General features: G+C 41.6%; 1 protein-coding gene across 2 annotated transcripts in view; it reads left to right on the top strand.

The window, feature by feature from the left end:
- The window catches only part of lg23h8orf34 (linkage group 23 C8orf34 homolog), a 92,453-nt gene that overhangs the window by 50,353 nt on the left and 15,428 nt on the right, over nucleotides 1–26,672 (top strand). For both annotated transcript variants that reach the window (XM_058376724.1, XM_058376723.1), the window contains exons 8-11: nucleotides 5,910–6,045; nucleotides 9,895–9,980; nucleotides 10,371–10,447; nucleotides 22,126–22,258. In XM_058376724.1, the coding sequence (XP_058232707.1) occupies nucleotides 5,910–6,045; nucleotides 9,895–9,980; nucleotides 10,371–10,447; nucleotides 22,126–22,258 (432 nt within the window). The remainder of the gene's footprint in view (nucleotides 1–5,909; nucleotides 6,046–9,894; nucleotides 9,981–10,370; nucleotides 10,448–22,125; nucleotides 22,259–26,672) is intronic.

Below are 26,672 nucleotides of genomic sequence, written 5' to 3'. Positions count from 1 at the left end.
AGTCCTGTCGCTTCCATCTTAAATATCCGTCTGATCTCGAAGCATCTGATGTCAATTCTTTTTTTTCTCTTTTTTTTACAGCCCACATGGTGCAGGCGTGAGGCTTTGGAGCACGAGACGCATACTTTCACAGGGATCCCGGGTCTCATATCCGAGGCCTAATTATAGAAATATTGTTTTTATTACAAAGCCAAACAAAATGCCGTCTTTTCCCACTTGACATCAAAGCGGCCGTGTATGAGGGCTAACCGCAGAGCTACGTTTTTTCCGCTTAATGAAACCCAAATGCTGAGTGTGTAAGAAAGAGAGAGAGAGAGAAAGAAAGAGAGAGAAAGTGTGTCAGGTCTAAATGTCGTCTAGAGGAACGAGGTCAAGGTAAGAGCTGTCAGTTTTGGGAGGATTACTGTGAACCGATCCCTGATGTAGATCAGAAGTTCCCATGTTACATACCATAATGAATGCCTTATGGAGCAGTGCTCATTTTGGGTAGGACATTCATCATTCGTTTATTTATTCGTTCCATCATTCGTCAGACGTCTGTTTGATCCATCAGCCTGCGGCTTCTCCTCATTATTTACCGTACTGATAATGGTTTTACCTCTCTGTGTGCTCAGTGCCGCTTGACTTGCATGTCTTTCGCCTGTCTCCTCCTTCTATTTAGTGATGGTTAAGCAACACGGAAAGTTTTGCGCCCGGGTCGGAGTGTGTGGGAGCCATTACAGACCGGATTCATCCTCGCCACTCTGGGCTTTGTTAGGATAGCGTGGCTCGAATAGTTTCCAACCTCGGTTTGGAAGCTCTGTAGCGTTTTCTTTTTTCAGTGACAGCACACACCACACTTGTACTGACACACACACACACACACACACACACACAGATAGGACTGTGCTCGCTTATCACGGCACACTTGTTTTGCAGGTAGCAGTTTTCCTGTCCTGAGGAATGTGCTGGGAATAAAGCAGAGATATGAACAGTGTAGGTAAACAAACAGACCTTTTCTCTTTCTCTTTGGAGAAGAAGGGAAGCTGTATGAGATATCATTGAGTCCCACAGGGCATTATCACGGCGTACTGATAACCGATCTGACAACATGGGCTTTTTTTGTTGTTGTTGTATCCATTTCTCAAACAGTTTTGGTTTGTTTTTGATGGCTGATAGTGTGTCACCTTGACAACTGCCTCTATACAGTGCAGAAGCATGGACAGAGTGTTTCACTCACTTCATTTCTCGTTTCTGGGAAGAACCTTGCTAACAGAGAATAAACTCTAGCTCAGAAGCTCTTTATGGACAGGATGCCGGGATGTTTTAAGTATAGGAGGATTTTAAAAAAAAGAGCCATTTTAGCGAGAATTATTTATGCTAATGTTATCCGTGCTCGCTGCTGACAGTGAAGCTAGCTAGCATGACGAGGGGGATCTGCTGTAATGCTATTTGTTGAGTGTTTCAGTATAAACGAAAATGGATATATCGTATTAATCACTTTGGTGCAGTCAGATGGCAGCCATCATACAGTCCAAATTACACGTTTATATTAATGACCTCATTTTAATACGTCGTTGGTTCCATAGTAACACCCTACACAGGGATCTTCTACTAAATATAGCTTGCACTGTATTTAGCATTTAGCACTTTCTAACAGTCAGAATTAGAGCTCTAACTTCACTTCATAAGCCACAAAAGCAAACAAAAGTGCTATTTTTTAGATAAATCGAAAAATTATAATCGCTGTAGTATATGAGAAATAAGACTGCGATCTAGATATGCTCTCATAGAAGCCCACTTCCGCTGAAGGCCCGATATCTCAAGAAGGAGTAATTGAATGATCTGTTAGGAATGAGCATTGTTAATAAAGATAAACTGAGTGGATTTTGAAATTTAGCCAGAGGTCACAGCGAGGTCAAAATCCTTCATATGTGGAAAATGTGAATCTAAAATGTGAAATAGTTTTGGAGTCCAGGGTTATTAGTGATGATTAGCTGTGAATTCAGAAGGGATGGGGATCTTTTCTTTCTCTTCAGCCCCTGCCCTCAAGATGTGGCTCCAGAGAAATAAACACAGGACACAGGAAAAAAAAAAAGAAAAGAAAAGAAATAAAAAACACAGCCGGACAGTGCTGACTGTACTTAATGCCTCTAGTTTTTGTCTCCGAGCCAGAAGAGACAGAGTGAGTGAGAGAGATTTTCCCACAAAGGTCAGTGGTGTAGAGTTCTCAGCTTGCGTGTGTGTGTGTATGTTGACTCTGGCATTAAGACGAGGCCCGTGATGATGAATGAGACACCTAATATCACCACACTTGCTGGTTTCACGAGCCAGGCTTCTTTCGAGCCGGTCGCACCCATGTACCCACACACAGGCTCTGTCCATCCCGTGGGAAAATTCGCCTTCCTGACAGCGTGATGCGACGGATCACAACGTGCGCCGATCGGACAGTGCCTGCGCAGAGAAATTTACACGCCGAGAAATTCCTAATTGACATCGATCAGCCGTTTCGTATCAGACACCTCTGTAAATTAAACCGAGACGTGTTATGGGAGGGTGGAGACGAATTTCTCACTGGATGGATGTTTCATTTAATCCCCGCTGTTTGTCACGCTGTCTTCTTCTAGAAAGTGTACGTCCCTGTTTGCCCTCACAGCCTGGGTGTAACTCAATAGCAGCATGTGAATCACGGCAGTAGGTTTTTGGGTAATACTAGCGCCCCAGTCGACATATACGAGGCTGTAGACAGGTAATTATGGTTTGCCATTCTTTATGGTTAAATCCTTAATGACCAAATAAAAAGTATCAGTTTAACTGTAGCGCAATGATCATATAAGTCAAGTAGCCTTTATTTGTCAAATATACATTACTGCACCATGAAATTCTTTCTTCGCATATCCCATCCTTGGAGGTTGGGGTCAGAGCGCAGGGTCAGCCATGATGCAGCGCCCCTGGAGGAGGGTAGCTTGGGGGCCTGGCTCAAGGGCCCAGCGGTGAGAGCTTGGTGATGCTGGGGCTTGAACCACAATCTTCCAGTCAACAAACCAAAGCCTTAAACACTTGAGCTACCACTGCCCTTATAATGTGATTATAAACACAAAGAGACGTTATATGCTTTTAATTTAACACAGAATTTTTTTCTGTGGCTTATTAGTGCAAAAAAATGTTTCAAAAGTTTTGGCACCACCTTACTTTGTATTTGTACAGACCTGCACTTAACCATTTCTTGTTACTGTAAGTATCATAAGGCTTGAGGCTTGTCCAGGATCTTGGACTCTTCTCCATGCAGAATATTATAAACTCTTTATATTCTGAATGAAATAATAAAATGAAATAAACGTAATGGACTTTAATTAATGGAAATTAACGTCCACTGTCTTTTTCAGACCGCATGATTCTAATCTAAACATTAGGGCTACCTTGCTTTTGTGTCCTGTGACACAATTTCTGCCTTGATATTTGGCCCTAATTTGTTGATTGCCATGTAACCTCATGGGTCATGATGTTTGTATTTTTATTTTCTGTGGTTTCCTCCTAGTTCTGTCAATTCACTGAAAATAATTTGATGCTAGATCTGTGTGTGTGTGTGTGTGTGTGTGTGTACCCACCCAGGAGAGTTGACAGTGACCAAGATGAATGAGAATGGATTATTTCTTCTAAGAAGTATAAATGAACGTTTATTCCTCATAACATAGAATAAAATCACCGTCATTAATCAAATGCAAAATTCAAACGCAGCCATATGCTTTCGTTTAAAAATGTTAAGTTCTTTTAAATCCAGAAGTTAACTCACAAAAAAAATAAATAAATAAATAAATAAAAATCCCAGAAAGTAAGCCAACACGAGCTCACTCCTCTTACCCATACAGCACTGGGATAAAAGCCATCGCAATGCTACTTGCATTATGATAGCTCCGCAGGAGTCTGGCTATTTGTGCGTGTGTGTGTGTGTGTGTGTGTGTGTGTGTGCTGAAGAGTAAAAGCTCTCTCACACAACACGCATCTGTCGTTTCTTATCCAAAGCACGCTTCTATCCTACTTCAAACGCTGACAGACATTCGAAATATTCTGAATATGAGTTAAACTTCCTCTGCGTCACCGTGGTGTTTATGCGAACACCGTGCCCTTTAGCACACGTCACATTCTCATAAGGCTACCAGAAGTGCGCTCGTCAGCCTCCACAGCAAGAACCCCACGTTCGGATCGACACGATCAAAAGATCTGGCTGAACTTCTGGATCCAGTGCAGTCCTGTGTGTGTGTGTGTGTGTGTGGGTGTGTGTGTGTGTGTGTGTGTGTGGGTGGGTGTGATGGTGGTCACTCCATGAGAGCAGCTGCACAGTGAAGAGAAGCAGGAGGCTCCTTCTGTCCTGTTCCAGCGTGTGTAATGGCTGCCAAAGCACTGCTCTGTAAACTCAGCACTCAGCACCTGTTGACAGTCTGCAAGACAAACGACAGTGACACACTATAAAAACACGTCCCATGTCAAGCGGGAACACGGAACGATCTTTATTACACCGAAAATTTATAGCATATTATTATTGATTGCCTTATATTAGGCAATATTATTACAGTATCCTGCTGGAAATGCTATGTTTAGCTAAACGTCTCTTGTTGAGTAGCATATTTGCTCATGTTTTTCTTTAGTTTGTTGATCTAGAAGAATGGTTTTTCAGTCAGAAATTCTTTAAAATGGCTCCCTGCTCTGCTTCTGAAAATGAAATGAAACAGCCTTTATTTGTCACATATACATTACAGCACAGTGAAATTCTTTCTTCACATATCCCATCCTTGGAGGTTGGGGTCAGAGCGCAGGGTCAGCCATGATACGGCGCCCCTGGAGCAGAGAGGGTTAAGGGCCTTGCTCAAGGGCCCAACAGTGGCAACTTGGCAGTGCTGGGGCTTGAACCCTTGATCTTCCAGTCAACGACCCAGAGCCTTAACCACTTGAGCCACCACTAGCATATTAGGCACAAGATATATATATATTTTTTCTTTTCACTTCACAAAATTAGCTCATTTTTGGCTTAGATATAAAATAAGTCTTTTTTTTTTTGACAAGCTTAGTGTTTTGTGACCGTCTATTGAACTACAGTATTGAATAGCTAGCTATAGCTGGCTGTAATTTTCAGAGCTAGCTTGAACTTGTTATGTACAGTAAATAACAGTTGGCTGGCAAGCTAAAGTCGAAGCTAGTTAGCAAGCTATCCAACTAACAGATAGTTAGCCAGCTAAATTTGAAGCTAGTTAGCAAGCTATCTAACTAATAGCTAGTCAGCAAGCTGAATTTGAAGCTAATTAACAAAGCTAGCTAACTACCAGTTAGATAGCAAAGCTAAATTTGAAGCTAGTTAGCAATTACCAGCTTGTCAGCAAGATACATTTGAAGCTAGTTAGCAAGCTATCTCACTGACAGCTAGTTATCAGTAACAGTTTGCTGTTACAAATGAAGAATATATAACTTTTAGCTGACAGGTTGTTAGTTTTTATTTGGAAATTTTTGTGTATGCGCTAGAAAGCAAGCTGCGCAGTTTAGCACTGCATGTTCGTCCTGATGTGGTGTAGATGTTGTTGTCTGTTCTAGATCTTTTGGCCATGTTGATAACTGTGTAAACAATGTGTGTGTGTGTGTGTGTGTGTGTGAGAGAGAGAGAGAGAGAGAGAGTGAGGGAGAGAGTGAATCACAGCTAAGAATTTCCCATCTATTTAGAGCAAACACATACCTGTCACCACTTTATCCAACCCACTTTTTAAATGTTTTCAGAAATTTACGATCTTTCCTCTCTGATCTTTAAGAGCTTCTCAGTTCTACACAAATCAACACAATCGTTAATATTTACCTCAGCGGTTTCTTCTCTCCTGTCACTGACCTCTGTTTACCTTCCGGTCTCGGTCTGCTGTCTCACTCTGTTTCTCTGTGTCTCTCTTCAGAGGACCTGGATGACCTGAGGATGGAGGGGGTCACTGGTCTGGTTTCTTCTGGCAGTAAGTTCAGCCAAGGGCGCAGCTCCTACTGCCCCGAACCGCAGGCCAAAGTCACCCTCAACATCTGCTCAAGGTGTGCCAGGTAAATATTTACCCTCTGAGCAAACCACTGGTGCCGTCTCTTCCTGTGTGTGCGTATTCTCACACTCACCTTCTCAGCTTCTGTTTAGCAAGTCAGCCACAGTGTATACACACACACACACACATATATACACTCACACAAAACAAACTTACCTATCCAAACGTAGCCGCATGCTACATATCCATATACAGCTATGTATATGGATATGTACATTATCACAAACCTGATTTATATATAAAATAATTCTTTTTGAAACTAGCTAACTGTAACCAGCGATTGAACTAATAGCTAGCTATATCTAGTTGTACCCTTCAGAGCTCGCAGTCTCCGCTCTAATTCATCCCAAGGGTGTTCTAGGTTGAGGTCAGGACTCTGTGCAGGCCAGTCAAGTTTCTCCACACCAAACTCACTCATCCATGGACTTTGCTTTGTACACTGGTGTGCAGTCATGTTGGAACAGGAAGGGGTCATCCCCAAACTGTTCCCCACAAAGTTGGGAACATGAAATTGTCCAAAATGTCTTGGTATGAAGCTGAAGCATTAAGAGTTCCTTTCACTGGAACTAAGGGGCCGAGCCCAACCCCTGAAAAACAACACCTGAATTCAATGATTTGGAGGGGTGTCCCAAAACTGTTGGTGATATAGTGTAAGTCACCTGTATAGTCATTTTATAGGTGATTGGCATACGAAGAAATAAGCGTTATAAAAGTTTGCATTTACATTTAAGGTTTTCCTAAAATACTGATGAACGAGGTTCACACTTGACGATTTGAACTCTAAACTGGTAGCTATGTGCTTCCATTTACTTGAAGCTGAGCAAATTCCAGCCACGAAACATTTTGTATACAATCGTGTAAAATCCAGAGATAGTGATGTCCGTTCTACCTTTTATCTCCAGACCAAACATCTTCAGACACAAAAACCTCTTCCACTCGGTATCTGCTTGTTTTCACAAACGTCCTGCTAGACTTCTTTATCGCCTCCGTTCTCCTCAGTGCACTTCCTGTTTCGAGCGCACACCTCAACGTCACGGCTCGTCCATTTACCTCAGATACCCGGGCCCGATAAAGTCGTATCTGTTGGAGGAGATGGCCGACACACTCATGCCTTTGTCCTCTTGTGTTTGGGCTTTACCTGCCTCTTTACGGTCATCGTGCATGACATGACTGTTTTATCTGTTGCCCACGTGTGTGCTAGTCCATGCAGGAACTACTGGAAGCTGAATGCGACCTCGGAGATATTATCACGAGTGATTTCAGTAGCGTGAATCCGAATTTTATCCGTCTGACACTCTTCTAAATATCCTCACTCGAGTCCTTACCACGTTAACAATAACGATTACAAAATTACTTTTCGTCCATCTATATAGCTCTGTCCATAGAACTAATAATAATAATAATAATAATAACAATGCAGTATTACAAGCGTTTTAATATCACCCTGTGATTTGCCCTGCAGCCGATACTGCTATCATACCCCCTCGTCTTTTGGATTATTTTCACATAACATCAATCCTGCTTTATTTCCTCACTTAATCTGCAGATCAGATTTGAGATTTTGACGACACTTTGGTTTTATAATAATAGTTAGCGTGAATATCTTTATACAGTTTACTTTTGTATCCGTTTTTCTGTCTTTATCTCGCTATCATTCACATACACAAACAAACACTTTCTCGCTCGCCTGCAGTCTCGGGGCATGTGACTGCAAGCAACATTCCTTATAATTCCCTCCCTACCTCACACACACACACACACACACATGCACGCACAGACCCATTTTTGCATCCCGTTGGAAGGACAATGTCCATTTACAATTGACGTTGCCCATAGCAACACCGGTGTTCTTTACTGCTTTGATCCTTGGTGGTCCCCGGTTTTTTTTCTAACGGTTTTTGGTTACCGATAATTTAAAAAGCAACCTGAGCCAGGTTACCACTTTGTTGATCTTTCAGAATAGGACTTTCAGGAATATAAGATCTACATGATCTAATAGATCATAATACTTAGATTGGGTTGTGTAGGGTGAAAGTGCTGCCAAACCCACATTCGCTGCAGGACATGGTTTCTGTGATTTATAGTTCATATTTTGTCATCATATCCCACACGGACACCTTGAGCGACTAACTAGAACTCCACATGCCGCTGGAACTGCAGTAGACTTCGCTGTTTTTATATCATCATTTATCACATACGAATACATTCGACTTACTTTTATAGCTGTTATTCGTGAAAACTGAGTCAGCTGTCGGAAATTTTTCACTTTGTTGCAACACCGTAAATTTAGATCTAATGTTAAGTTGCCAAACACACACAGTCACTGACCTGAGGTCTGAACGAAGGGCCGTTTTCCGACTTCAGTATTAATGCAGAAATCAAGTACAGTGGAACCTCGGCATAAGTTTTCGCCTTAAGAATAGAAATTTTGCAAGAAATTTGCATCGGCATAGAAATCATTTTTGCCATATGAACAAACCGAACCGAACGCCGGCTAATGTTAGCGTCCGTGGAAAGCCAAGCGAAGCCAACCGAAGCGAGTTTATGAATTTTTACGAATTCTCTGTTCTGGGTGCTCTGTTCTATTTTTAGCCCAAGCTTGGTAGCACGACTTCTTGTGAGGACCCTTGACATGGAATGCTTAGCATGGCTTGGGTCAGTTCTTTGTAAACAGCCATACAGTTTACATACGCTTCGTTTTGGTAATATTGCTAATATTTTTGAGTGGCTAGAACAGAATTTCTGCATTTACATTATTTCTTATGGAAAAATCCGTTTCGCAATACAAATTTTCGCATTAAGAACTCGCCTCCAGAATGATTGAAATTAATATGCTGAGGTTCCACAGTACTGAGATCACTGGTTTTTATTTTTATTAAGCGCCTAAGACAGTATTTTTACGTAGTTTAAATGTTAACACCTCTTTTTAAGCCTGTGAAAATAAGGACTAAAGAAGTAAAAAACTTTTAAAAGACAGTTAAAAATAAAACATATGAAAAGGAATAATATGATGATACATGATTAAGGTGAAGCAAATAATATTGCTGCATGAATACATACAGTTGTAATTATCACGTTCATCACTGCAACATTTGGCTTAATGAAACACTATGGCTTCTACGTTCTGTATTCAGGTTATAAAACAGCACTCGATCCAGCACATCTGATTATTTTTGCATGTTTTTTTTATATATATATCATTTACACAACTTAATAAAGCCATGTTTTACCGAACCGAGGTCACGGAATTGTAACGTTTGGATGATTTTATTGTTTTTACTGCACCATTTTGAATACATGGCCTAGTTTGAAGGATAAGCTGACCATGCACTCAAAAACTAGTCACTTTTGACTTTTCCTTAAACACTAAAGCATCCTCGTTTAGACAGTCTGATAGTTTGATTTTGAAAATTATGCCTTGTCTTGTCAGGAATTTCACACTTCATCTTTAAGCTCTTTTAGACAAGCTCATTATCACGGGAGCTGTTTTAGATAGGAGAAGGTGAGAGATAGGGGTGCGAAGGTGCTCCGAATGACAGCCAGTCATTTGTGGATAGTTATCGCATATTCAACATTCTTGTGTCTTCTTTATTTATCACTCTGATGTGCTGATAAGACAAGCGTCTTACCCCGGCTTGTCTCGACACCTTTTAATGAATGGAGACACAACGTCTCGGCGCTCCCATCCGGGCAAGATGGCTGATGGGATCCCAGGCTTTCGCTCGAGTCTCCTTTCTGCGGCGAACACGATATTATTAGCGACGTTATCTGGAAAGCGCATCAGAACAAGGGTGTGAAATTCAATCCTTTGTTTGGTGCCGTGTCTTCAGCGTGATGTGTTTGGGTTTTGCAGGCTGCAGGGGGATAGTCTCGCTCCAGCCGGCGCAGAGGAGGAACCAGCACCTCATGTTCCCGAGCAGGCCGTGCCTGATGTGACATGTGAGAGAGAGATTTGATTTTTTCCTTATCAGATTTTATATAGAAATATATGTATATTAGAAAGGAATGCAGTATCACTTACTGCAAAGGGATGGGCACTGCTTATGATTTGTCTTTTTTTTTTCTGAAGAAACACTCAAGCCCAAAGGCTTGAGCTCAACTTGATCCAGCAGCATGTGGAGGTATTTGTTCCAACCCTGGCACTACAACACTTCATTTTCCTGTTGCTTTTTTTGCTTGATTTGGAAGACTTCTAAAGAATGTCGTTGGTGGATCAAGCTGAGTGGCATGTCTTGAGTATCGCTACCTGAGCATGGTGGCTGTATGTCTGTAGGTTCTGTGATGAGTGTGGGTGGTAAAGACCTGCTCCATGTGTGTTTTCTGGAACAGGTCCATTGCCTGGAGTGACAGAGCCCCCGACTGCCGCCGAGCTGGAACTCCAGAGCTCATCTCAAGTGTCCGCACCGGTAAGCGATCCCGACGAGGAAAGAAAATCGTCCGCGTCTCGCTTTTCTTCCCTCGTTAACGTCTTCTCCATCATCTCCATTGTGCGTGTGTTGTCACCGAGACAGATAAAACCACTTAATCACTCTTTCCTACAAAGCTGTTCCACCCTGATGGATCTGTTTTTCTCGAGGCATGTCACAGTAACGGATAACTTAGCCGGCTAAACAATGCAGAAAGAGCTCATGGTGGGAGAGTCTGAGATCCAGGAGCCGTCACAGAGCCTAGTCCAGACAGGAGCCGTCAAAGAAAGGGAGGTTTACTGTTACGTGTACGCGTCATTATTGAGTTAACACGGAGGTCCCGGAGTCGTGGAGCAACCCCTGTTCAATCAAACCTGTCAAAAACAACATGTGGGCTTGACGCTCTTGATCTCGTCTCGGTAGAAAGCCGAGATCTCACAGCTTCTTAATTGGCTGGCCTTTGTTGCTATGGCTTTGCCGCTCAACACTCCACTCTCTCCCCTCATCATAAAGTGGTTATTTTCCTATCAGCAGCGACACCAAGGCTAGGCAGTGCCGTAATTATAGCAGCCTGGTGCTGGAAAGTCTTTTTAACAGCTTTTTTTTTTTTTTTGCTCATGCGGTGTGCCGAGCAGATGGAAGAGGGCTCCAGACATGCTGGCAGCGTCGGGAGTGCGAGGCCTCGAATCGTATCGTCTCGTCTAGCCTTGTGCTACCGCACTCGTTCCGCCTGCTCCACCCAAAGAACTGGCATCTCCTTGAAAAGCATGTCACAGTGTAAATAATGCCATGTAGCCAGGCTTAACACTGTACAGAGCCCCACACTTACACAGATCTCCTTTCATATCCATACAAAGACAGGCTCTCTTTACTTGTGGGTTTTTTTTTTTTGCATTGAGAAGAGAGAGAGAGGAGAGAAAGGAGGCCTTTGGTGTCTACAGGTTAAGCAGTGCCAGAGCAATGAGAGTAATCTCTTCCATATGCAGAGGCAATCGTGAACATCTCAGTTCACCTACCAATACTTTTTAAGGCTTGATGCGGTTGTTGTGCGTATAATTGCTTATTTTGGGCACCGTTTGAAAGACCAACGCAATTTGTCTTTTTAATAGCTTATTAGTTTAACTGGTCCTGCAGGGTTTCTCCCATCACCAGCGTGAACGTCGCGGAAAACAGAAACGTAATGCTTTTAAGGGCTGAGTCACTTCTTGGGACAACAATAGTTGAAGGTGTGAGAGTGTGTGTGTGTGTGTGTGTGCGTGTGTGTGTGTGCGGGTGTGTGTGTGCATGTGTGTGTGTGTGTGTCTGTATGTAGGGCGAATCCCTGCGTTCTGCCTTGCTGGGGATTTCTCACGCTGATGATCACCAGTTTTATATTATGGAGAGCCCTCAGAGAGAAGCTTGGAGTTGTTGGGTTTGGATCAGCCTCTAATCCATAGTCGACTGCTGTGCACTCCGTGTGTGTGTGAGAGAGAGAGAGAGAGAGAGAGAGAGAGAGATGTGAATTTTGTACATCTCAGCACTTTAAGATGTGGAACAATCTACTAAGTACACAGAACCGGGTTTAATATCATGCATAAATTTCCCAGAACATTGATCCAGGGCTGTTCATTTCGCTGTTAACCGGCGGAGCTGCTAACGTCCCTCATTAGCTGCTCAAGCTGGTCACTAGCTGTTGCAATAATTGCCTCATTAAGCGAAAGCTCAGAGATGTCCTCCGAGCGATTTCCGGAGAATTCCATCCCTTCTAGCATCATGCGATCGTGTTTAATTCATTCTCTCGAGCCTGAACTTGGGCAAAAATAAAGTATAATAAAGTGACCTGAAGTTTAATAAATCATTTTTATCGGAAAGCAAAGCAATCATAACCCAAAGTGCACCTTATACAAGCCTGCTTTATTTATGCATTCCTGCTCGTGAGATATGAGTTATTGTCCTTAGATTTTCACCAATCTGCCTACTGTGTTGTATAAGATACTCCTCATTAACGGGACTCTTTTATATGGCCGCACTGCTTAATTGGCTTAATCCTGTGAGGACATTAAAATATCTTATAGTTTTACAGAGCAGACAATTGAAAGTTTTCTTTCCCACAGATAAAGTAAAGGTAAGACTTCTGGCTCTTGCTAAATCCGTGGTCTGTATTCTAACCCAAGCTCTCTTTTCTTTCATGCCTAAACCTACCCTGAATCCCATCCCGAAATATCCCAGAGCACACGAACATGCGTGCCCATGAGTAACCACAATCCCTCATTAACGCAACCCTCCATGTCCCATGAACACAACGCACGTGTAAATCCCATATAATAAAGGACATCCTTTTGTGTTCGGGTTGCGAAAATGGAAAACAACAGCAAAGCAAATGCAAATGACTTGCCTTCACCAGACCCAAAAAAGCAAATGGGACAGAGGAACAAAATGTGCTGATGTGGTTCAGAGAGCTTCTTCTATAAATACAGCCACTAATTCACTTTTAAGAGAAACAATCTGCATGGTGGTAATTGATTGTTTAAAAAATGTGTTTTCGAGCTTTTCTGCTTTTCCTGCTCTGCTAATCACGCCAGTATGAATGCAAATGTGTCATTAATTTCAAGCTCACAAATGTCTGGAGGAAAAGAATAATCGTCCGAGGGTGTAAGGATGTTTGGATAAAAAATACATGATGCTATATATCAAAAATGTTTTAAAAAAAAACAATACAGAACAGTACCTCCCTATGGAAATGGAAAAATCAGTTGTCATGACATTCCAATATAAACCGGCTCGGAAAGTGTTATAAAACATTTATGTCAAAAGAAATCTGTTGCTTGGTTAAAAATGAGCGAAAACAGTGTCGGGTCTTTGCAAAATTTTATGATCCATTTTAGATCAAATTTGCATGAAGACTTACGATAATGTAAAAATGTCATGTGAACCGGGAAGCGCAGAACGATACCGAACCCGAGACTTCCTGTAGGAAGTACGGTTGCACTGGAAATGTGCAGCGATTCCCGTGAACATAAACGCCTCAGTTGTTCAGGAAGTGAAGTAGAAGAAGAACTGAGGGCAAGAAGCCTTTATTATCGCCACACATACATTACAGCACAGTGGAATTCTTTTCTTCGCATATCCCACCTGAGGAAGTTGAGGGTCAGAGCACAGGGGCAGCTATGATACAGCACCCCTGGAGCAGAGAGGGTTAAGGGCCTTGCTCAATTGCCCAACATTGACAGCTTGGTGGCGCTGGGGCTTGAACCCTTATCCGCTGATCAACAACCCAGAGCCTTAACCACATGAACCACCACTGCCCTTCCTGTGCGTGTAATCTACGTGTGTGTTTTAGCCGATGGGATACAGAAGACAGACGTGAGGAGCCTTAGTGCGTTGAATAAAACAATACAGACAAACTAATTAATTACTTGATTGATTAACAATCACACAGACTCAGCATATGTTAAATCATTAATTAATAAGTCATGGTTGGTTGATTACTTCATTGATGAATTAATGAAGATAAGCTGAGTCGATATGGTTCTCCAGGCACGTAAGCGCATAATGATGATGTAATATGTCACCCAAATGCACCAGGGTTTAGTAGAAACAATTAAGTCGTACCAGTTTTTAAAAAAAAATCAGTCAAAGTGTCACATGACACATCTAAAAATCTGACTATACCTGGTTGCTGCTACACTAATAGCTTCATCTTGTTTTATGTTCTTAGAAAAAGGGGACTACGAAATACTTATTATATATATACTGATTACAATTCTGAAGTACAATTTTTTTTAAATTGTAAAAATAAATAATATTGTATTTTTATGCCCTTTTTTTAGGATGCACTTCATTTCTGAAATATTTTATTATTTATTTATTTATTTATTTATTTATTTATTTATTTATTTATTTATTTATTTATTTATTTTATTTTGGCTGGATTTGTCATCCCACATCAGGGTCTTCCGTGTCATTCTTCATCATCTTTAGCGTTTTTCCAACTTCTCCTGTAATATTTTCTGTTTTGTCGGCTCCTTAGCTTCATTAAACCCTACAAGATCGTCTCTCCGACGTTCCTGCTCACACACGCCGTGGTGCCAGATGATTCCGCCAGATGCCGAGCAAGCATTTCACTAGCTTTCTTTCTGCCCCATAAGGATTTGACCTTTAACCGCTGTTCATCATGCAGACAGCTTTTTGGATATTCCACTGTTTCCTGCACAGTTTCTTGAACTTTTAAACATCCTGTCTTGAAAATCTAGTTTGGCAGGTGATCACCATCCAATACACACAGGTTTGGGGTTATGTTTTTTTTTGCTCAGTTCTAGTAATAACACACATGACTCAACAGAATGAACTAACGACTTATTAACCGCTGGTAGATGGTTAGGAGAAGGAATGGTTAGGGAGAAGGCTGGGCATCGATCTTGTTTTTCTGCCCATGTCAATACTGTAAAAAAAAAAATGTATTCATCATCAAATATATTTTCTTTTCCCTCCTTTTCAGTGCTAAGTTGTTTATTTTTTTTATAGATGAGCTCATGCTAAAAAGGTTCTTTGTATCCATTTCTGATGAATATACAGTGGAAACTCGGTATACGAATTTAATTCGTTCTGAAGGAAAGCGAAAATTTGTATTGAGAAATTAATTTTCCCGTAAGAAATAATGTAAATGCAGATAATCCCAAAAAGCTGTTAGCACTATTCCCAATACGAAGTGTGTAAACTGTATGGCTGCTTACAAAGAACTGACCCAAGCCAAGCAATCCATGTCAAGGGTCCTGACAGGAAGTTGCGCCACCAAGCTTGGGCTAAAAATAGAACAGAGCACCCACGCCGCCAATCCGTCAACAAAATAACGCCCGAAAAATCACCTAGCTATTGAACATATGCCGAAGTTGAGTCTTTCAAAACAGCTTTGGCTGACTAAAAAAATGAGTAAACTCGCTTGGTTGGCTTTCCACTGACGCTAACAAGTTTTGAACGGCTCCAGGACGGACACGCAACTTAGCCGGCATTCGGTTTCGTTCGATTGTATGTCGAAAATGCTTCGTATGACGATGCAAATTTCTTGCAAAATTTCAATACTTAAGGTGAAAAATTCGTAAGGGAAGGCATACGTATGCTGAGGTTCCACTGTAGGAGGGGCAAGTTTATGACCCTTTTCATTGCTAGGTGGAACATTTTAGATCTTCTTTGTTCTTCACTATCCAATAGGACTTTTCTTTGGGAGTTTCCCCTCAATAAACAAGCCAGAAAAGCTTCAGTCTAGAACCCAGAACCGTAACCTTTCTCCACATTGCTGTCGAGGCGGTCCCAATAAAATGCACCACTTTGGTGTTAAAAAAACCTCACCTCAAATCCACAGGAACTAACACATATAACACATAACCGTTTCCGTTTGCCATCCCATAATAATTCCTGTTGAATGCATCTGTATGTAGCTGTTGTTCGATCATTCTTTTTTTTAGCTGTAAGTCATTTGGATGTTTAAGGTCATGGATTAGCATGTAGACTCGCGCATTATGTAGATAAATCAGATAGTAATTGTGTTATTGTCAATATCCTCGACGCTCCAGGCGGTTCTGGCTCGGCCCGGCGCCCGAGAGCTTCTATTAGCCGTGTGCCCGTGAAGCCAAGACAACCGGATTTAATCAGTCCACGTGTTCGACTTAATTTCCTCCTGGAGCGCTTTGTTGGAGGAATTTGAATGCATTGCGAATGCAGTCACGAAGCATTTTTACGCTAATGGCGCAGGGATGAAATGAGTTAGAGCGGGAGACACATTTGCATTCGGTAATGAGTGCTTCCTGAAAGATGAAAGCTTGAAAGACGCTTCGCTTGTTCAAGTGCAATTTTGTTTTGATTGGCAAAATGTTCCAGCAATTTCTTGAGTGCAGAGGAGCCAGAAGAGGAAGTGTGTGCACTCTTAAAAGTGATGGTTCTTTATAGAACCTTAAATGGTTCACTTGCTTCATATATGGAACCCAAATATGTGGTCTTTATCCAGGTTCCAGAAATCCACAATCTTTGAATCCAGGTTCCTTTTAGAACCATTTAGTGATGATGGTGATGATGATGGTTATTATTATTATTCGTTTTTTTATATTCCTACCTCTGCCATGTGTGTGTGTGGAGTTTGCATGTTCTCCTCGTGCCTCGGGGGCTTCCTCCTGGGGGTTCTCCGTTTTTTATCCACAGTCCAGTGACATGCACTGTAGGCTGATTGGCATCTCTAAATTGTTTCTAGTGTGTCTGTGTGTGTGTGTGTGCGTGTGTGATTGTGCCCTGTGATAGACTGGCATCTTGTCCAGGGTGTCCCCTGCCTTATGCCCTGAGTTTCAGTTTCAGTTTCGCAGTTTCATCTTTTCTAAAATATTTTATCATGTAATAAGCAGCTCTATCGACATCAGGGGTCTCCAACATGTCGCTTTGGAGTAGCTCGCCTAAAGTTTCATAGAATATGTAGAAAATTAATACTCAAATTAACTCAAATTAATCAAATTATCTCGAATAAACTCCGCCTCTTTCTGGGGTTGAACCAAAATCTGACTCCCTGGACAAATCTGCTCGTGCAACTTAAATCTATAAGTAGATAAAGGATAAAGAAAACACTTGGCAGATCCATATAACTTGGAAGCTGCTTAGAATGACAGAATCGATGTGAATGAATGAAATCATTAATAATTGATTTAAAAAATTCCACACAAACGTAGCATATTCAGCTGGTTTGGATTACCGCAATAAGCTATTTAAATACATGTTACTAATAATATAATAATAGAAATGTTCCTAATAAAGTAGCTCTGAACCACCTTAATTTTGTCAAAGTAGCTCTTATAGTTAAAAAAATGGTTGGAGATCCCTGATCTACATGTAGATACACTTTCCAAAATAGTAGCACTGATTTCACCTGGGGCAGCACGGTGGCTTAGTGGGTAGCACTGTTGCCCCACAGCAAGAAGGTCCTGGGTTCGAACAGGCAGGGAGGCTTTCTGTGTGGAGTTTGCATGTTCTCCCTGTGCCTGCGTGGGTTTACTCTTGGTTCCTCCCACAGTCCATAAAAACATTTTCATTAGGTTGACTGATAATTCTAAATTGCCCATAGGAGTGAGTGTGAGTGTGTTGTTGTCTGTCTATATGTGTGGCCCTGTGATGGACTGGCGACCTGTCCAGGGTGTACCCCTGCCTTTCACCCAATGTGTGCTGGGATAGGCTCCAGTAGACCCCTGTGACCCTAATTAGGAATAAAGCGGGTATAGAAAATGGATGGATTTCACCTGTTTTAATTTTTGAAGGTTTATTAGAACCTCTATTTGTAGCCTCCTGGTGGTCCAGCGGCAGGATCCCGTGCTCTCGTTGCCGTGGCCTGGGTTCGATTCTGGGGAAGGGCCGCTAACCCAGCCACTGAAGACTTAACTCTCAGTACCCAAGCCTGGACTCAATGGGAGGGTTGTGTCAGGAAGGGCATCCGGTGTAAAACCTGTGCCAAATCGAACCACGTGGACCAAATGATCTGCTGTGGCGACTCGTAACAGGGAGCAGCCGAAGGAACAACAACAACAACATTAGAACTTCTAAATCCAAATTTCTCCAAAGCTGATTCATGACAATTTATTTGTCTAATAAATCCAAACTGAATTAAAACACAGTTTAGGAATATATGATTACGCACTCCTGAAACACAGGCAAGCCCCGAACACGAGCCAGAGATAAAGGGGTGGAACCAAACCCTGCCTCAGCCAATCAGATGAGCGGAAAGTGATGTAGGGCAAGAAAATGTTTCATTATATCAAATAAATACAGCATTTTATTTCCTAAATCAAATCTCATGATCAATCCCAATGCATAAAGCATGTGTGTCTCTTCATCATGTGGCAATAAAGTAGAAATTGGTTTCTAGTGAATTTCTGGGAACTCAAAGGCAGACCACAGCAAAAAAAAAAAGAAAGAAAGAAAGAAAAAAAGAAGTGCTTTTAAAACCTCATCTAACACGTCATAGCTTCAACTCGCAAATCTTCTAAACTGCTTTTAAGAGAGCCACGGCTGTGGCATTGCGGTCATGTGTTTGTGGGCGGAGCCAAGCTGGGATTCCCTCTCTCCATCGCTCCATTTCTTTCCATCTCTCCCACAGGGATGGTGTGATGTCAACACCCCCACTTTTTGTGTTAAACATGTAGGATGGGATCCTTCTACATGCATGTGTAATAAACTGTGTGTGTGTGTGTGTGTGCTGGCATGATGTATAGCATGTGTAATGACTATCATGTCTATCACATCTTGTATAACATGTTATAATATGTATAACGAATACAAGTATGTGTTAGAATTTCATGTGTGTGGGTGTGTGTGGTTTCAGTAACATCTCAAATCTGATTGGTCAGAAGATCTATTTTTCTATAACAGCAGCTCTGACACGATGACGACCCAGATCATGTGTTAATATCAACGCACTTATTGTATGTGTGTGTGTGTTCATGTATAACTGCATGTATAATGTGTGTATGTGTGTGTGTGTATACTCAAGGTACATTATATCTGTAATGCCGGTAAGTGCATATATATTGCTATAACGTGTATTCTGACTTGTATAGAAGTGTGTGTTCATGCATAACTGCATGTATAATATGTGTGTTTGTGTTTGTGTGTGTGTGTGTGTGTGTGTGTGTACTCTAGGTACATTATATCTGTATGGCAATAAATGCATATATATTGCTCTAATTTGTATTCTGTAATGTGTAGAAGTGTGTGTTCATGTATAACTGCATGTATAATGTGTGTGTGTGTGTGTTCTGGTGGCTTGTGCAGCTCTCTGTAGCAGGCAGTTAAAAAGTTCTGGCTTTCGCCCGTGACGTTGGGAACTGTTTCCAATGAATGCGGCCACACTGGTGTACGCTCTGGGGCAGTTACAGCCGAAACTGTGTGGGGTTTTAATGGTTCACTTGCTCAAAGTGGCCTTTTGGCCCGTGGTTGACTGAGGCTTGCCATAACTGGGTTCACTGCAGCCGCTGGCCGCTGCTACTTACCACACACACACACACACAAATGCATATAAATGCACACACACAGACCCACACACAGCCTTTCCCACCCACATGCATAGCAAAAAGCTCTTTAGATGTGGACAGGGCTCTCATATTGACTCATATTTCACAAGAAACTGGATCCACATCTCGCTGTCGGACAGAAGCTTCTCCAAAACCCTCGGTTGAGACCTCACCATGCCAGCTTTAGCAGATCCCTCTGACACTCGTAAACGGAAATGCCACTTTCTCGTTTGGCCAATAAACAGCTCGGGCCAGCACCGTCAAGCTGGAATTTTACCTCCTGTGCATCAAAGACGTTTGAGTCGCTGCGGTCCGCGTTGCACGCACGCATCACAATCAATAACGACAACTTCTTCCCGAAGGCCACAATCATGCTATAGCGAAGACCAACGCGTTCCTTTTCCAGATCATGATGTCACCGAGAAAAGTCCTCTCCGGGTTGGAGCGTTCGGTGATACCGCTAATATATGGGGCAGAAAACCACAAGAGAAAACACTGGCGCAGCAACAGAGGGGAAAAAAATGAGGGATTAAAACTTCCACAAACATTAACGTTGACATGCGTCGCTTAAAATCCGTCTAGTCGTAATTCACTAATCCGGTTGCGTAAGGAGTTTTTAGGCTTTATTTGTTGTTACAGAAGATGAAGACGCTTGTGTACAGTACGTGGAGATGCAGAGACATGCCGCGTTTTCCATATGCTCAGACAAACAACAGACAGACAGAGCCGTAAATTTCCTCACGTCAGAACGTGTGGGTTCTGATATGTGTGTGGTTTCTTTCTTTTTTTTTTTGAGGAGACGTTACCATGACGATAGGAAAACGTGACTATTGTAGTGTAAATACTGGGGAAAAGATACAGCGGGACCTGGAATTAAATACAGAATTAATTCGCGAAAATCTGTACTGTGAAACGAGTTTTCCCATAAGAAATGCAGATAATCTGTTCCAGCCACCCAGTACGAAGTGTATGTAAACTGTATGGCTGCTTCCAAAGAACTGACCCAAGCCAAGCATTCCATGTCAAGGGTCCTCACAGGAAGTAGTGCCACCAAGCTTGGGCTAAAAATAGAACAGACCGCCCACGCCACCAATCTGTCAACAACAAAAAAACGCCTGAAAAATCACCTAGCTATGCCGAAAGTATCATGGGTTGACTCTTTAGAAACAGCTTTCGCTGATTGAACTCGCTTCGCTTGGCTTTCCACTGATGCTAACAAGTCGAACGTACGTGCGACTTAGCCAGCATTCGGTTCGGTCATTTGCTGAAAATGCTTTGTAAATTTCTTGCAAATTTAAATTCTTAAGGTGAAAATTCATAAGGGAGGGCATTCATATGCCGAGGTTCCACTGTACTGTAGACATATTGTATGATACGGTGTATGAGGTTCGGTAACATCCTCATCAAATTTTGTTAGTTATACAAACTTTTTTGTTTGTTTGTTTGTTTTTTTGGATGGAAAAATCATTTTTTCTCCAGTTCTTCACTGACAGGAGAGAAATCTTCCGTTCTTGTCATCCATCTGCGTCATTTTGTGTATTTCGAGATGCTTTTCTGCTCAGCGTGGCTGTACAGAGTGCTTACACCAGTCGCTATAAACTTCTCCAACCAGTCTGTCTTTTCCACACGCAGAGCTCCCAGACACTTGACGCTTTTTTTCCCCCCATTCTGTGTCACGTCCTCGGAGATCAGCAGATCAGACAAGCGTAATTTCTTTCTCGGTCTCCCGATTTGAGTCGTCCTTGATCTAGATTTACAGTCCCTGATCAGTTCTCTTTTATGTTTTATTTTTTTCAGTCATGAGCTCAAATTTTATACCAAACTGTGCGGTTTTATCGTTTCTAAAGTGCAGTAGCAGAACTCCTGTCAGGCCCGGTGCCAGCCGTCTCGTGTCTTTCTTGATCACTCGGGTTTTAACGATTTCAAATCTGCCCCTGACGCTCGCACACAACCACTCCTCATTACCCATGAGCACTTTCATCTCCGAGCTGTGTGGTTTTCACTGTTTTTCTAGTGTGCATTAAAATTATACTCGCCTCATTACAACAGTTATGGTTTCTTATGCTCTATGACTTTGTCCTCTCTCTTTCTGTTGCTCTCTCTCTCTCTCTCTCTCTCTCTCTTTTTCTTCCTCCCTCTCTCTCTCTCTCTCTCTCTCTCTCTCTCTCTCTTTCGCTTTTTCTCCCTCCCTCCCTCTCTCTCTCTCTCTCTCTCTCTCTCTTTCGCTTTTTCTCCCTCCCTCCCTCTCTCTCTCTCTCTCTCTCTCTCTCTCCCTCTTTCACTTCCCCCCCCCCTCTCTCTCTCTTCCTCTCTTTCTTTCTACCTATCTCTTTCCTTCTCTCTTTCCCGCTCTCTCTTTCTCTTTGTCTGTCTCTCTATCTTTCTCTTTGGCTTTCTCTCTCTCTCTCTCTCTCTCTCTCTCTCTCTCTTTCTCCCGCTCTCTTTCCCACTCTCTCTTTTTCTTTGTCTGTCTCTCTATCTATCTTTCTCTTTTGCTCCCCCCTCTATCCATCTCTCTCTCTCTCTCTCTCTCTCTCTCTCTCTCTCTCTCTCTTTTTTCTCTTTGTCTGTCTCTCTATCTTTCTCTTTGGCTTTCTCTCTCTCTCTCTCTCTCTCTCTTTATCCATCTCTCTTTCTTCACCTTTCGTGTGTGTGAGACAGCGCTACCCCATGTGGCCAACATCGGACGTGAAGCCGGTGAGGGGTACGAGCCCACAGGCACAGAGACGTGCTCTACAGCTCGAGGAGCTTCTCTTTTCTAAAGAGCTGGAGAACATGGGCAAGCACCTTGCTGGTTAGTATTAAACACACACACACACACACACACACATATATACTCCAGCCATCTTTCATTAATTTCATGACGCCTATCAACGCAGTTAGAGTGTGTGAGTGACGTAAAAGGAGCTCAGACAGTGTGTGTGTATGTGTGTGTGTGTGTGTGTGTGTGTATGTGTGTGTGTGTGTTTGCACCAGGTTTGATCTCGTGTCTTTTTGGGTTGCGGGTAAGATCCAGACGGACGAGAAATCATTCGTTTATTAAAAGCACAAGCACACGGAGTCGATCTCTGAAATCTGACATGTGTTAAGCATTTGTTTGTTTACGGCATTTTTTTTTTATCCAGTTAGCTCTTGTACAGGACATAAATTTCAGATCTGGAGCTGACTGAGAACATTTAAGGGCTTTGATTGCAGATGTGTGTGTGTGTGTGTGTAACAGTACGGTACCGTTTACAACATTTTTATCAAATAAAAAAACTGCAAAATTCACGCTGAAGTGGAACAATGACTGGAGCTCCTCAATTCTTCTGAAGGGGCGGGACTTTACAGATTGACAGGGTGGGAATTATTTCTAGAGCAATTGAATTAGCTGCAACATTAAAAAACATAGATAGATCGTAGAACAATTTTCTCCTACTTCCCTTTTGAGTGTAACCAGATTTGAAACCGATGCAATTGCGTAAACAAGCGGCACAGTCCATAGAAGGGGTGGGATTAAATCTCTCTAACAAGGAGTATCTATAATCATCACAGAGGAAACACTGGCCAAGATCAATACCAGGAAACTAGGATTATTAACGTACCATAACGGTGGAAAGACTTTGCAAAGAGACGCAACAACTCTTATATCCACAATAATTAGAGATGAAACATAAAGCAGGTGAATACAGTAGGGCAGCAGATTTATATACATAAGGGGCGGAGACAAGGACAAGCATATGGTTATATATACAAAAAAAATCTATGCCATGTTCCAATACAATACAAGAAAAACAGCAGAATTTGGACGAATGACGTGACGTGGAACTCGTGACAACGTCAGCATTTTTCCAGGCCGCCACACACGTCGGTTGTGTAGGACGTGCTGTATACTGTATAAATAAACCCCTTACGTGTTTGTAAACGAAATCAGATCCACGCATCCTGGTTACAAGAAGACCCGAGTGGCTTAGTAACCAGATGCTGCTCAGTTCAAATCCGACCCAAGAATCTGTTGAGGAATCGGATTGAGAATTGGTGAAAAAATGCTCGAGCAGGAAAGACGAGGAGGGACTGAGTCCGTGGCGGTCTGCAAACGGCGTCTAAAGACGTACCCCTTAATGAAGTAATTAAATCTTAAATTAAAAAAAAAAACAAATACATCTAAAATAAAAAGTAAATGATAAAAAATTAAAATAATAAAAAAAGAATGTTTTTATATTATCATTTTTATAATAATTAATAATGAATTATTTATTTATATTGCTAATTAATTTTAATATAATAAATAATTAAATATAGCAATATTACAATAATTATTGATTGTAATTCAATGTAATTAAATAACTAAATTATTATTATTTTTTTTAAATAAACAGTTCTGATTCTAACACTCAACAACAACATTTTAGAAAACAAATTCTAACTAGAAAATCATCTGGTTTCCTGTTTTGTTTTTGCACACAGGATGCAGTGATGTGTACACACTGATGAATAATAATTCTTAAATGCTATAAATCACCTTTTTTATATCAATCAACTTAAAGCAGAATAACTTCAGTAAAATACGCACGCTTTAACAAAAATTAAATAACGACAGGTTTACGTTACACTTAATACATAGAAATACACTGATCAGCCATAACATTATGACCACGTGCTTAATATTGTGTTGGTCTCCCTTTTGCTGCCAAAACATCCCTGACCCGACGAGGCATGGACTCCACTAGATCCCTGAAGGTGTGCTGTGGGATCTGGCACTAAGATGTTAGCAGCAGATCCTTTAAGTCCTGTAAGTTGCACAGTGGGGCCTCCATGGATCGGACTTGTTTGTCCAGCACATCCCACAGATACTTGATTGGATTGAGATCTGGGAAATTTGGAGGCCAAGTCAACACCTCAAACTCATTGTTGTGCTCATCAAACCATTCCTGAACCGTTTTTGCTTTGTGGCATGCTGCATTATCCTGCTGAAAGAGGTCACAGCCATCAGGGAATACCGTTTCCATAAAAGGGTGTATATGGTCTGCAACAATGCTTAGGTAGGTGGTATGTGTCAAAGTAACGTCCACATGGACGTCAGGACTAACGGTTGCCCAGCAGAACATTGTCTAAAGCATTGGGGAACACTGCCTCCACCGGCTTGCCTTCTTCCCATGCCATGTGTTCCCCACGTAAGCGACACACACACACCCAGCCATCCACATGATATAAAAGAAAACATTTGACCAGGCCACCTTCTTCCACTGGGTCCAGTTGATGCTCATGTGCCCATTGTTGGTGCTTTCGGCAGTGCACAGAGGTCAGCATGGGCACCCTGACTGGTTATGTATTTGTAGTAAATTAACATTAACATATTATATTAATATGAAAAAGCTTCCTAAAGCCATAATACATTTTTGCGTACTATAAACTCTATAACACTGAATAAACAATGTGTGTTTGTTAATACGTTGGACTGATAAAACAGATCAACAGAATTACCTCCAGTGCTTCAGATGACATATTTTTTCGGTTCTAAACACAGATTTCCCCATGAGAAAGTGAATTTAAGCATCCAGCAGCCTAATTCACTACTTTTGTGCTTTTATTAGCTGTTAATTGCTTTCGTATTTAGAGCTAGCTCTTTTGCTTTCGTGTCATGTGGTCAACTCAGTCTCCCAGCTGTATTTCTGTAAAATCTACGACAAGGCAGTGAATCTACATTATGGCCTTATTATTATTATTATTATTATTATTATTATTATTATTATTATTATTATTATTATTATTATTATTATTATTATTATTATTCCCGTGCAAGAGCGTTTTTGCCTCACATGAATAATTCTTGTTATTCCGAGTAACTCCGAACAGGTCTGTCTTTCTGTCCCAGCGTTCCACACCACTTATATTTCATCTCATGTTCCCATTCAGGGATGAGTTTCCTACTTATTCAAAGAGACAATCAATTTTTCCTCCTTTTTATTTCTGATCAAAGACTACTCCAAAAAGATTCGATTAGATCTCCTCCCGAGCTTACATTTCTTCCCCGTTCCTTTCAAGTCGCCCTCCCTCGTTTAATCAGCCCTAATCGAGACGGAGATCGGATCTGATTTAGCCACACGCCACTCAGTACACAGACATAAACAATTATTCCAGCCAGCCATGATGATGTGAAGCTTTTCCAAAGAAAAATCATTTCAGTAAGAGGATACGCGTACGGAGAACGAGAGCAAGCAACGCGATAGACGTTAGAGAGATGATTCCAAGATACGAATCGGATTTTATGAACATCTGGATATGCTCTGGGAATGGAATGTTGGCATTTTATACAGTAATATTAAGTAATATGAAGAACACCGTCATTATTAACTAATGATTAGGGTGCCAAAACTTATAGAACTGGATAATGGGACCAGCTGTTTGCCATGAAATAAAGTGTAGACTATTAATAGATGAAGGAAATCTGAGCTCCTGGGTGTGAGTTCGTCTTAATTAGGCTTTGGGTAAGCCAAAAATGACAATATATATTTACACACTCTTTCTGGAGTTAATGATATTATGGATAATAAATATCATTTATGATATTTTTTCACCCTTACAGATGAACAGAGGTGGAAAATGTCTAAGTTTGGATACATGGAAAATGTAGAAAATGCTCAGATGTTATATAACTAGATTCCGGCAATTTCCCAGGTTTATTTTATGCAATTGATAAAAACTTTCCGGAGGCCAAAAGATTTGCTCCTGTTTGGTTGTGTCCTTGTTCACCATTGAATCACACCACACAATGCTTCATATGAAAGTCTGAGCTTTATGAATGTTTACTTTTTCATTTCACTTTTAAGACCAGATTCCTAGAAATAGATCTTCCTCTGCCTCTTAAATCCCGATTTAACCCTGACTGTTCCCACCGGAGCCTGTGGCCTTCCCAAGTCCTTCCTGAGCGTATCCTGTTTACCTCGTTGAGTGTCTAGCTGCGGTTTTTCCACTTTTACAGCATAAACAAGATCATGTGACATTTCTAAACACAACCAGCCTTGCACCCTAGCTATATGGCTAAATGGTTCAGTGACTTCCGACCTCACTAATGCTTTGATGAGCCCGGCTAGTAACGGAGAGCCGAGTACGGGATATGACGGTGACTTGTAGTGACACGGTACAGTCTGGTATAGACGTACTTTTACATTAAATGCTGTATGTTAAAGGAGGTTGCATGTTCTCCAGGGGTTTCCTTCAGGTATTTC

Source organism: Hemibagrus wyckioides, linkage group LG23 (assembly GCF_019097595.1).
Source record: "Hemibagrus wyckioides isolate EC202008001 linkage group LG23, SWU_Hwy_1.0, whole genome shotgun sequence".
NCBI lineage: Eukaryota > Metazoa > Chordata > Actinopteri > Siluriformes > Bagridae > Hemibagrus > Hemibagrus wyckioides.
This window is presented reverse-complemented; position numbering and strand designations above follow the sequence as displayed.